The sequence below is a fragment of the Vicugna pacos genome, chromosome 3 (genome assembly GCF_048564905.1).
Source record: "Vicugna pacos chromosome 3, VicPac4, whole genome shotgun sequence".
In the NCBI taxonomy this organism is placed as follows: domain Eukaryota; kingdom Metazoa; phylum Chordata; class Mammalia; order Artiodactyla; family Camelidae; genus Vicugna; species Vicugna pacos.
In genome coordinates, this window is record NC_132989.1 from 17464796 (window position 1) to 17478269 (window position 13474).

The following is a 13474-nucleotide window of genomic DNA, read 5'->3' on the forward strand; positions in this document are numbered from 1 at the left end:
TAAATATTTGTTCACTATTGATAATAGTGAGTAGTTAGTGATAACTGCTATGTGACAGCAGTATATTCTTTCCAAGTATTATCTCATGTAGTCCCCACAGTAACTCCATTAAGTAGTACTATTTTTCTTCCTAGTTAATACATTAAAAAAAAAAAAAAAGATGACTTAGGGAGATCTTGTAACTTGCTCAAGGACATAATAGTAAGTGGCAGAAAATCAGCTTTGCTTGATACCAGAGCCTTGGCACTTAACATTTTGCTATAGTCTCTTGATTTATAATGCATTTGTTCTATTTCTAAGAAAACTCGTATTACCACAATCAGATGATAGAATTTCAGTTCTGTGAAGAAAGGGACTCTGTTCTGTTTTAAATATCCCAGTACCTAAAACAATTCTTGGTGTATATTAAGTTCTCAGTAAATATTTTTGGTGCATATGCATACAGGAATGGGCAGGACAATTATTTCAATAGGAATAGGAGTTACAAGCTAGAATAATACTGGCTCACAACACGTCTTCTTGTTGGGGTTTGGGGGTGGTGAGAATTTTAATAAATGTAGAACTCTAAAACCTAAATACCACTGAACACATTCGGTAATTTACTCCACTTAAGAAATATTTATCTCCATTCAATAAATATAATTGAGCATCTACTAAATGCCAGACACTTAATAGCAGAGTTACAATGGTTGGTTGACAATAGTAAGTAAACTGTTACAAAATGCAAGATTCCACGAAGAAGAAAAGTGGGGAAAATGGTATAGCGATAGAAAATACTGGAGGAACGGACTATGATGTGGTCAGGAAATGCCTCATTGAAGTCGGGACAGTTCAGCTGAGATGCTGAAGAGTGCCAAGAACACAAGGAAGGGGCACAGGGAATGAATGGCATGTGCAAATGCCAAAAGCTTTTGGAAAGAACTTGACTTGGAGGAGGAGAAAGAAGGTCAGTGAGTCTTCTGGGAAGTGGTCTGTGTAGTCCTCTTAGAACCACAGGATTGCACAGGGCTGCCTTCACTCACTGACTTCCTTTACTACACATCATTGTGCTAACACACAAAGTCAAGGGCTGTACTTTTCTTGGTTTTGGTTGGAAGGGCTAGTTCCTCATTGCCCATAGTAAAGACTGGTTCACAAAATAGAACCCTCTGAATCTACTTAATCTACTTAATGGAGAGCCATCTAATTTGCCTTTTCAGAACTCATGTCTCGGGGAAGAAGTGCCCATACTGTTGAATAAAATAAATGCAGGATGAATTTTGCAAGAAACAGGAAAGGGAAGTTTTAGTAAACCAGGAGACTTGATTGATGGAGGGGACATTTCTCCCATTGGTTACAGTGGAAAATTGCTCAAGTGCATCCTGGCCAATGAGCCGAGGCCCACCTGATTCATCTTGCAAGTCTGTTCCAATCTGGCCCACGTTGTACAAAGATATGGAGGAGAATATCTCAAATACCATGCCAAGGTGGCAATGAACGGTCATTTCAAATCAAAGCAAGATGTCTTCTCACCACTTGGAGATGAATTTAGCTTTTTTCCCCTCTTCCCACCCCACACCCGCAATTATGATAATTTGCAATAGAAGCTGGACTGTGTAACTACAGATGAGCTGACCCCTGGAGCCTTGGTGATGGATACAGCTCATGATGTGGAAGAACCAGCCATGGCAAGTAGAGTTGAAGTGGATTAAATCAACTTGCACCACTCTTCCTCTGTTCCTGGAATTTTATATGTGAATTTGGCAGAAACAGTCAAACAAGTACGTAGGACTTAATCACAAGATGAGAATAAAATGAAATCTATTCTAAGCTGAACCCCCCACCAACACACACAGCAAATTATATCAAAGACTATTTCTACTCTCTTCTCCCAGGAGGTTGCTTTCTGGAGGTGGGGACAATGCCATTTTCCACCTGCCAGAAGCCTCTATTCTTCATGGAAATCTAATGGCAATTCCCAACCTGAGTTAAGGACTTGTTTTCCATTTATTTTGAACTTCAAATACTTTCTAAATTGTGTTAGCCGAAGCATTGTATGTATATAATTAACTCACAGGTCCCTGTGGGCTCATCCAGCTAAACCTGTGGAACTTAACTGAGCAAAGCAGTCGCTGATGTCTCTCCCTGCAGTTTCACCCATGGAAATGAGTACCTTCTACAGGAGGAAACCGGGGACATTTCTTTTCTAAAATGTGAGCTGGGTTGCTTCATAAATGACTTTAGTTGTTTCATAACAATAATGATCTCACTTTCTTTCAAATATAGAATTTGTGATTTGCAATTTGGGGAAACGTGTCGGGGAGGTAGGGATTCTGTGTTTTCTTCCTAGTTGAAGTAGAAAGACAGGACTTTTTTTTTTTTTATTCATTGGATCTTTGAAATTCCCTCCGGAAAGCAGTGATTCTCTGTGGGCACAGGGCTCCAACGAACCTTTCAGGTGGAGAGCAAACATCAGCTGTTCCTACGGCTGGGACGGTGGGCTTTTTCGGACTGACTAATCACAGTTAGAAGATCTTTGTGACTCTGGAAAGGGAGAGGTGGGGTGTGATGGCAGGAAAGTTATGGCCCCTTCTCCCCCTTCTATTCCTAGCGCAGAGAGGGCTTCAGCTAGACTATGAAACTCACCTCTCTCTGTGGGGCTTCGAACCGCAGGCCTCGCCCTTTAACTTCATCAAGGGATCGCATGCATCATAGAAGAGAGGGCAACAGGGACCGGGAATGTAGACTTCTTGCCTACCCAAGGGAACCTACTTCTCTCTGCTATTCTGTAGCACAGGTGTCCCGAGAAAGGCAGCAAGCTAGGTACTCTGGGTGCTGGAGTAAACGCCGCCCTCAGCTGCGCGGCACGGGAGAAGGGAGGTTGGAAGCGCTCGTCTGTGCTTTTGCCGTGAACCTGCAAGCTAGCTGCTTGCCGCCCAGGTGCCGCTTCGCGGCTGCGTGCGCCCCACTGCAGCAGAGAGCAGCCGCAGCCTCTGCCTCGGCCACCACTGCTGCTAGGGAAGAGTCCTGGGGCTGCTGACGCGGTTGGGAGGAGCCTCGCCTTTAATGCACCAGCCGCCTCCAGCCGCCTCCTGCAGCAAGCAGCAGCAGCTGCGAGTGCGCGAGTGTGGGTGTGAGGGTGAGTGCGCTGGCGCCGGCCGCAGCGCCCTGCCCAGCTCCCCGCCGGCTGCCGAGCCCCCGCCAGCCAGAGCCATCCTCCCGCGGGACCAGCACCCTCATCCGGGCAGGGCCAGCCTGAATCCTGCCCCTGCCATCTCGCCACTGCAGCTCGGGTCCAGAAAGGCACCATTTTGTCGAGGCTGCCCGCTCTCCCAGGGGGAGGAGGGCCCTATTTTACATTTTGGAGCGGCTGCCAACGAGGGGAACCTGTTGGGCATCTCCCCAGCCCTGCTTGTGAGCGCCTCCGGGGCGGCGGGCGGGACCAGACCTCTCGGGGCACGGCGCATCTTGGCACCCGGAGGCGGCGGAGGCTGGCGCAGCATCCTCGCTGGGAATTGAAGCTGGAGTGAGCGCACCGCGGGAGGAGCCGCCGCAGCCTCGGAGATCCCGAGTGGAGGAGGTGACAGCTCCATTGCCGGGTTTTTATTTTTTTCTCTCTTCGCCTCCCCGTCTCCTCCTCAGGCTCGGACCATGGTGCAGTCCCACTGGCTCCCCTGCCCCCCTCTCCTGTGAGACTGGCTGCAGGGAGGGATCATGGATACTTGTCTGCCGGCTTCTGGTTCCCACGCAAGTAAGCCTGCTGTCAATGGAGGAGGACATTGATACCCGCAAAATCAACAACAGTTTCCTGCGCGACCACAGCTATGCGACCGAAGGTAACGCCAGCCCCGCCGCATTCCGCCGCTGGGGCCGGGCGCAAGTTGCGGATCGCTGTGCTCCGTGGGCAGCCGGGCGTGTGGCGGCGGAGACTTATCCAGGCCCTGGGGCTGGGGCGGGGGCTCGGCTCCCAGGGGCGGCCTCCGGTGCGCCCCACATCCATCCCGGGCTCCGCGAGGCGAGCCGGGAGTATAGCAGCAGGTGGACCCGGCGCCCCCGGGAGTTGAAATGGCCCTCGGGGATTAGGTTTTTAAGGGTGGGGCTCCAGCTAGAAAAATGACCCCCAAAAGGCAGATGACCCCTCGCGCAAGATGTATGCAGGAGTCTTGGGGTGGGGGGTATTGGAAGGAAGGGAGCCCAAGAGGACCCTGGGTTCTCCCCTCCTGGAACCGAATGACGTGTCTCGGTGGCTGCAGGGAGGGCATGGTTTCATTTCCTGCCGGTTCATCTCTCCAGCCGGGTTACCTGCTCAGACAATCAAAAGCCCCGAAGGCTCGTTGAAAAAGGGCGAAGCCTTCCTCCTTGGAAGTGCATTAGCAAGATATAAAAAGGTGGCTGGGGGAGCAGTGTTCTGGCGGCGATCGAATGAGTCTGACACGTGGGGCGAGCAATGCGATCAGTGGGGCCTTTAAAAATCACCATTATGAATTCTGCAGCAGTAGTTTCTGCTGAATCAACAGCCAGCAGAAAGCAAGAGGGTTCACTAAGCCGAGCTTTGCCAAGAGGTGAAATTGTCGTGCCTCTCTCTCCCTCCCCCCCTCCTCAGCTTGTTATGATATTAGCTTGAGTGAGGTTCAGGGAGGCAGGGGAAGTCAGCAGGTGGAATCATTCACCTTTTGTGTGGGACTAGAGAGGAAGCATTTTTTTCCCAGATACCCAAACTTTTGCATTTTTGCTTTCATTTTCTACCTGTAGGCCTTTATCTTTAACTACTCCTGTAAAGTGTTGCATAGTCACAGTGATATCCACGGGAGGAAAATGTGTGAATGTGCTTCAGGGAAGTGTAATAAGGCATGTTAATTTATCCTTCTTATTCTTGGATGATAAAATTTCTGTAGTATTAAATCAATACTAGTAGAGAAATGTGGAAGAATTCAGGCTCTGAAATAAAAAGACACATAATATAACGTCTTCTATAAACGTCCCTGGAAGTTTTAGATAGAAAGAATGCCCAGCACTATTGAAAATATATGATTCATTCATCGTCTTTATTGGTGAGCGTCACATCTATACATAGGTCCGTGGCACTAGACAGATTAAGCAGAACTGTATGAGCTCTGGCCTTCAGGAGCTTGGAAGTGGCTTTTAAGATGTTCAGCTTGTCTCTGCCCCATACCAAGCACCATACTTGCTGATTCTTTTTACTTGCCTGGTGACAGCGTGGTTATAAGATGTCCTTCCCCAGTTCTAGTGCTTTGTCACTGACTCGCTTACCAGGTAGGATACAGTGAGCTCCGTGTCTGAGCGTATCATCCAAAAGAGAAGTTGCCTTTGGGTCTTTCGTCTTTGGGGGGCACACTTTTTTTTGCGTTTGAGGCAACAAAGACAGGGGACTGCCTTTGTGTTTTCTTCTGTACTGCATTGTGCCTGCAAGTGCAGGCAAAGGAAACTTAGCTGGGAAGACGGGGAAACTGAGGCAACGTGTGTAGGAGTGTCATCTGTAGAATGAAGAAGTGAGTTAAACACGGTGTTCCATATTGCTTTCAGGGCCCTAGATACTACCTAGTCTTTGTTCCTGTTTTATGACATTTTTGTAAACTGATTCTGGGTAAAATACCTGGGTTCATATAGTCCAAAATGAGACATGAGTGTATAGCGAAGAACTTTCTAAAATCTTTCCAAATTAGCTTCTCAGATCCCTCCCTTCCCTCGCACCTCTATGGCATGCATGCACGCACGCACGCTCACCCCACATTCAAAACTAAACAGACCTTTATTTCCCAGTAGGCTTCCGATTTCCTTACCTGATCTTACGGAAGGTCTGGAAAGAAGAAAAAAATAGAACTGAGACAATGTAAATTGCCTTTTTACATGCAACCCGTAATTGCATTTAAGTGCTGGCCAGCGTGGGAAGGGTGTTTCCTCTTCTGATGAATACCTTAAAAGTGCTAGTATACCTTGAAGGAGCACCAGATCAGAATATTCTTTGTTAAAATCCCCTTCACTGGAGGCTTGCCCCAAAGTTCTCTTCCCCTTTATTAACTTAAAGCCACTTTCTGGGGAATTTGTTTCTAGGTCCTTCTATAGACTTTCTTTTCTTTTTGTCTCCTTTGATATTTCTGCATTTGCCTATCTTGCCCAGATATGTCAGACATTTTTTTTCCTCCAAAATCTCCTTCACATTTATCTCTGAATTTTTCTTTCCTTTGCTTGGATCATGCCACACTGCAGTATTCTATTTAAAGCTGAAAGGTTTTTGCTGTGTAGTTAGTGTGAAGGACTCTAAGCTCAATTTGCATTGTAAGTGGTAGCTGCAGGCAAGTTCATCCAGCTAAGAGCAATGCAAATGCTAAAGGACACTTTTACCCAAGCTCCTCTCTCTCTCTCTTTCTGGTGGAAAAAGAATGCATGATGTGCATTTATTAGATATTTCCTGTGACTTTTCTTTTCTTCTGAGTATTAAGTTACTGCCCTCCTCTACCTTTTCTTATCTTTTCGTCCCTTTTTTGAAGTCAGTATCTTTGAGTATTTTCTCTTTTCCAAGCACTCTACTGAGCTTTCTCTAAGTAGCATTTCAGTATAGCCAGACCTTGCTAAGTGGGTGTTGTTATTTCCATTGTTGAATAAGAGAACTGAGCAACTAAGGTCCAGAGGTGATATTCATTTGTCAAGGTCACACAGTCAGGGGAAAAACTTGTCTTCCAACTCAAGACTGTCTAAAGGCCATGCACTTCTACTAAGAAATTCTGCTCTGCCTCATTTTCCTTTAACCATTAGCTCCCGTTATGGGGAAGACCACAATGGTTTTATCTTTGTGTATAAAACTCTGTTCCCATCTAGGGTAAAATTCTTTGCAGGGATAGTTTGTAAGTGTGTAAGGGATTATACATTACAAAAAACATCAGACTTGCTAGAAGCAACTGAAATGCTGTCTCCATTAGAGCAGTCTGAGAGTTTTCTAGATTAATCTTTCTACTCCTATTCTGGGGCCACAGACAGAATAAATATTCTCTTTAAGTGGTGTTTCCAGGAATGGCAATCTGGTTAGAAGGGGAAGTCAGGGAACATGTTTTAAAATAACTATTCTGTTCTCAGTTTCCTTAGCTGTAAAATGGAAATAACAGCAGGACCTCTGCCACAGGAAAAAAAAATGTCTAACACAGGGAAAGCGCTCAAGACGGTGTCTGGTACAGAGCCAGACCCGGATAAACGCCCTCGATACGTTATAGCTGCTGTGATTGTTACTTAAGCTGCTCTTGCACTGCAGGCACACTTTCTCCTTGGATTGCTGTTGATTAAGGGGGGTCTCGAGGGGAAGGGCTAGTGGAAATGGCAGAGAAGTCACTAAAACCCACCACACACTCTTCCTGGCTCAGCCACCAGCCATGGTTTTGCTATTTAGCAATTTGCCTTAATGTACTTGCTGGTTATGTGCTGGCAGCCAGTAAGTTTCATCATCTCTCCGAGGCCTTAAAAGACCTCTACTGCTTGTACATATTAAAGGAAGAACAAATTCACTTAGTCCATGTATTGTTGTTATATTAATATATTATAAATGTAGAACTGTTGATTCCTTCTGCCTTTAACTCCTTCAGCAAACATGAGCTGACTTCCTGCAGAGGTGATCCCATTTGTTCCAGTACAGACGTGGGCTCTGTTCTCACAGATCTTTCAGTCTCGTGGAGGAGGTAGACATTAAACAAATACTTTGACACACACACAAAAGTATGGCTGCCAACTGTAATAAGTGATATTCAGGAAAAGCACACGATGCTTGGAGATCATATATAAGGCAGAAAGGTGCATCTAATTTAGATTAGGGTTTCAGGGACCACCTCTCAGTCAGAATTGAAGCTGAGAACCAAAGGATGAGGCAGGAAGTAGCAAGAGCTAAAGACATTTCTGGTAGAAGGGATGAGAAGTACAAAGCCCAGAGATATAAAATAGTCTGACAGATTCAGAGAATGAGAAGATGCCTAGCGCTGAATGTAGAATACAAGAGGAGGAGTAATGGGAATGAGACTGGAGCCTACAGTTTACTTTGAAATGGACCAAAACCAAGAATGATTAATGCTGGGATGGAGGGATGGATAAACAGATAGATGATAAAGCAAGTATCAAATGTTAATGGTAGAATTGAGGTGGTCAGTCAATGGATGTTCATTGTAATTTTTTTTCAACCTTGCTATTTGGTTGTAAATGTTCATAATAAAATATTGCAAAAAAAAAAAAGAAGAAGAAAAGAAACTGAAGAGTTATTTAGGGACCAGGTCACGTTGAGCCTTTGTTGGCCATAAGGAGCTTGGACCTTATCCAAAGATGGATCGAAAACCATTAAAGGATTTTAATCAGGGGGAAAATGTGACCAGGTTTGTTTTTTCAGAGCTCTGGCTGGTGGCTGTGCAGAATAGGGTCATAAGGCTGGGTGGAAGGTGAATAGGAGTGAAAGCAGGGAGATAATTAGGAGGACATACTCTAGGATGGTGGCAGTAGTAGAGATGGAGACAATTCAGTGGATCTGAAATGTACTGTAGAAGAAGAATGGTTAGAGCTTATATGGTGTGATAGATAGGTGGAGATGGAGAAGTCAATGGAGGTGGTATTGAGGATGACCTCCCAGAACCTTGCCATGAGAATGGTTGCATTAATGGGGCTTCCCACTGAGACTGGAAAGAGACTTTGGAAATTGATCAGGCATGTGAGTCATCTGGTCTCACAGTAAGACTCTTAAGTGAGCGGGTGGATATCTGGGTCTGAAGCTCAGAAAAAAGATCTGGACTAGATGTGTAATTTGGGATGTTATTGGCATATTAAAGGTACTTAAAAGCATGTGAAGAGATGAAATGCTTGGGAGAAGAGCACTCCAGGGCAGAATTTCAGCCAATGTGTAAAAAATGACAAGGAAACTGATCTTGGCTCAGTTTAAGGAAAAATTGTAACAAAAAGTACCTCACAATGGAATGCCTTGGTCTAAGCATAGTTAACCACACACTTGAAGTATTCAAATAACACTATATGGCCATTTTTCAGTAATGTTTAAGAATAAGAAGAGACCAGTCTTGGGTGAGGTGAGTTGAGAAGGTCTCCAAACTTGAGATCTGTGTAGTCTGTGAAATGTGACAACTTCTTAGAGGCAAAAGAATCAAAGTGAGAAAGTGAAAGTCGCTGCTTCCTCCCCACCCTCCCCATCCTTCCCATACACACTCAAGAAAGAGGGAAGCTATGATGAATAAAACTGGAAAGGTACATGAAAATGGCTTTTGATATGACGGTGCTGGGAAGGCCTCGGAAAAATAAAAGGAGGTGGTGTCATGATGGAGAGCTGCCTTGCAGTTCCTTAAGTTGCTTTGGTATTTTTATGTAAATGCCAGATCAGAATAGTATTTCCAATGCATATGGATGAATGTTTGAGTTCTCCGCTGTTCTCAGAAAAATTTGAAATGGAAGGTGGGAAGAAGCTGCCTTAAACTATTATAAATGACCTTTCCGGGGATAGGAACTGTTCTGCTACTGAACATAATAACCAGAGTGCATTGAAAATCACTAGCAAGTATTCATTATTAGCATCCATGTCCCTAGGGGCGATCCCAAGCCCTTTATGAGAGCTGGTCAGAAATGTACCAGTGAACCTGGGGTGAATAATATTAGGCCAGTCCTGTCAAAATATTGGTGATGCTCAATGAAAAGAGTACAGCTGTAGACTGACATTCCTAGACTCTGGCATTTGCATTTGTGAAGAAACTAAGGGTCCAATTTGGATACTTAGACAAGGGATGAGAACTAAGTACTGTCTCCTTGAGTACCGTCTGTATTCCAGGCATTTTCCTAGGTGTTTCTCATGTGTTTACTCATTGAATCTCCTTCAGTGACTCTGAAAGAATGGGTGTGTTAGCCCCATTTATCAGAATAAGAAATCTTTAAGTTTAGAGAAGCGAGAAAACTTGGATAAGGTCACGTACTTACATGTGGCAGAACCAGATTGAAACCAGTGCCTGATTCTAGGCAAGTGTTCTTTGCCCACCCCTGTTGTCGCTTGGCTGGATTTTAGTGGGGGGAAATGCAGGTTATGTTCTGCCGTCTGCATACATGCCCATGGTACTTATTCAGTGCTACTCAGTTCACCAGATCCATTTCTTCCCAGTGCAGCACTGCGCATGCCTGGGCCTTCCTCTTTGTCCTGCAGAGAGGAAGCTGAATTTCCCTACCCGGTGCCACAATCCTTGGCAGACTTACTCCTGTAGATTTATTCTACTCTCTAAGAAGAAAAATACTTACAGAATTGAGCATTGAAAGTATGAAAATTAGCTGGATTTTTAGAGCCTTCTCCATGTCCCTCACCTGCTGTCTGGGACATTCACATTGCAGTTCCCAGGCTGGGCTGAGATGGTCCCACTGAGCCATGCAGTCATGCATTCTCCAAAGCTGGAGGCAGCTCATAGAGTTTCCTGGAGCAGAGCAAAAAGAAGTGGGACAGGGGCAGCTGGGTAGTGGCAGATGTCCTTTTGCACATAAATGTGAGGGTGTCTGAAGCCTCATTTTGGCCAGAGCAACTCTCTGGTGGTGCTCCACCCATCTCCCATTAAAAAAGATGAGTTTGGTTTCACTATGCTTGTCATTTTTACCACTAAATTTCCTTCTGTTGCCTTTCCAATAGAACTCTAGAATGAGGCTGAAAATCAGCTCTGACCTAACAAACCAATTCTGACATAACTCTCCCAGTGGAAGCACAGATTCTTTTTACGAGACTGCTAGGAGCTTGTTGTAAATAATCCAGGAACCCTTTCATTGTTATGCTGCAAGTTCACTATGGAAATAGTGGGAGTTATGTGTGAAATCCCTAGACAACTAATTGGTACAAATGGTTTCTTTGGAGCAAAGATCATCATGGGTCCTGGAAAAGGATGGGTGTGTCAGACTCCCATTTCTATGCCTTAGAAGACAGAGACCTGATTGCTTCTAGGAAACGTAAAGAAATGAAGAGGATTTTGTGGGTAAGAGGCAAAATGATGCATGGAGTCTGAGGGTCTGGAGGGGCCTCTACAAGCAGAATTTTCACCTGAGAAAGATGAGGTTTGCTGGAAGAGTGTGCCAAAGAGTGCCTTACCTGTGAGAGGATGCCTTCCAGGTGTACTGGGCTTCATGCTGAGGGCCTGGCAGCCCCCCTCCATCATCATGGCTGATTTCACTGCCTTGAATCCATGAAGTCATGAACCTCAAGTAGTTGCAGAATGGCAGGCCACTTCCTCCTCTTATGCAAGGGTCTCAGCTCTGTGGTCGTCACCAGATGCACAAGGGTGTGAAGCATGGAAAAGCTGTCAAGGGCTCTCATGCGGAGCATTGCAGCAGGATGCTGAGCACTCCCAGGTGGTCTGGAAGGCAAAACTTGGGTCCCTAAGTACAGAATACCACCAGGAAGTATTTTACCTAAGAGGAGAGCTGTACAGGAAACTTGAGGAGAGTAGCATTGCTCATGTAACTTTGCGGAAGTCAGGTCGGGGCCAGGGACACCCAAGTTAGGAGGTCTGTTGGTTCATTACAGCTGTATTGCCTTTCATGTTGCTCTCTGCCTTTATGTCTTTATTTATAAGGCAAATAATGCATAAATGCCTTTTTACTTGAAAGGATTCAGGCATCATAGAAGTAGATAAAGCAAAGCATGAATCACCCTCCACCCTGACAGCCACCCCACCTCCCTGCCCAGAGTTACCATTGTCAGTGTTGCTCTGCTTCCTCAAGCCACCTTTGTGTACACTTTCATACGTTTAAATGTACATGAAGAGATACACACTGGGGGAGGGACTGTTTGTGTAACCGAATGCATACTGCTCATTTTATTTGCACTTTGTTTTCTCTCCCACTCAGTGATAGATCTGAAAGACCTTTCCATGTCAGGACACGTACATTGGTCTTGTTCTTTTTAACGGCTGCATAGTGCCCCTTGGTGTGACTGTACCACAGTTGGATGGATGGAAAAGTGCTTTCCGGTTTTTTGTATTACATAAGATGCTGCAGTGATTGTTCATGTGTATATGTTTTTGTTTAAACATGCTCCTTCCTGATTTTAGCATCTGTAAAGCCAAGATGCTTGTCCTTGTCTCTTAGCAAAGGACAAGAAGGAATCTCAAGTCCTTTTTTTTTTTTCTCTGAATAACCTTGGATAACCTCATGAACTTGAATTTCCTGCTGTAAGAAATGGAAATACCTGGCATACCTATGTATAGGTACATAATATGGTATATTAAACCTCTGTGGATTTGAGTGTTAGTACAGAATCATGTTGATTACTAGCACGTGCAGAGGGCTTGCTGTGTGCCAGGAGCAAACTTTGGGCTTTAAAGTATTTTCTAGTTGCTACTCTCCTTATATCCCCGAAGTGACAAGGTGAAACCAAATGAGATTACTTGTCCAAGGCCCCCCAACAGTAGGTGGTGGAATAGGAGTCATGTCCAGGTCTGTCCATATGTTTTATGTAACATAAAAAGCTAGAAAACACTTTTCCATCCATCCACAAGGGAACTGTAGTATGTGGACGTGCCTGGTTTGTTTTTTGTTTGTTTGTTTGTTTGTTTTTTTAAGTCATGATGCTGACGCAGAGAAATGATTATTCATTTTTTTCTAAAGAAATTCTCCATTGAATCAATCCCGATTCAAAGAGTCTAATTTTTATCTAGAGTTTGAAAATGAGCAGAGGGGGAAATTGGAAGGCTATGTGGTCTTTATGGTAAGCAGTAGTTTGGAATGCACATAAGCAGACCTGGGTGTTATTCCCAGTCCTGCCACCATAATTAGTCACTTTTACTCTCTGGGCTTCAGTCTCCTAATCTATTAAAATGAGGCTGAAGATGGGAGAGGGGAGGCATGCTCTCTATAGATTTTCCAGGCTCTAAGTTTCCATGATGCACTACATCTGTATTTGTGATCATCTAAGTCTGTTTTGTGTGTTCTGACATTGTGCTCCGGGGTGAGTCTGGGGGACACAGACAGAGGCTTTAAATGGCCTGACAATGCCAAGTCTGGCTGTATGTACTGATGGGTCAGATCATCCTTCTGGCAAGAAGGCTCTGGTGCAGCCAAGAAGTGGAGCCAGAAAGGGAGTCGTCTCTTTGCCAAAAGGTGCTGCAGATGGAGGAGCCAGTCTGTCTGGGCGGCCCATGACTTTGAGAGGAGCCATTTGGCAAAGTTGTTGGCAGGAGCTGCCTTGCAGCATGAATGCTGGAGACTGTCCTGGGCTGGAATGAATCAGGGATGCAGCAAAGGTGGCTGGTGGAACAAATAACCATCTGGTGAGCAGGGCGCTGCTCATCTCACCACACTGACAGGGAAGAGTAGGTGCCAGTCAGTGAAGCTGAGTTCTGAGTGACACAGTCTGACAGGCACAAGGGAACATCTCCCCTGCTATTGTGTGCTCCATGGAGGGGGCTGTAAACCCCATGTGAACCTGATTCCTTGAGAAACCAGAAGCCCCTATTTCTGCCACTGTTACTGTTGCAGCAAAGTA

At 45.2% G+C, this 13474-nt stretch overlaps 1 protein-coding gene across 17 annotated transcripts in view; it reads left to right on the forward strand.

Moving 5' to 3' along the window:
• The window catches only part of PPP2R2B (protein phosphatase 2 regulatory subunit Bbeta), a 619288-nt gene that overhangs the window by 355343 nt on the left and 250471 nt on the right, over positions 1-13474 (forward strand). For 8 of the 17 annotated variants that reach the window (XR_012067318.1, XR_012067317.1, XR_012067336.1 and 5 more), the window contains one exon: positions 3622-3815. The exons of 6 other annotated variants lie outside the window; for them this stretch is intronic. Coding sequence is in view for 5 of the 11 variants with exons in the window: in XM_072955312.1 (XP_072811413.1) it covers positions 3622-3815 (194 nt within the window). In the remaining 6 variants the exon portion in view is untranslated. Of the gene's footprint in view, positions 1-3051; positions 3816-13474 lie in introns of those variants that run through there. 3 more of the 17 variants (XM_072955419.1, XM_072955390.1, XM_015239426.3) reach the window with 2 other exon arrangements.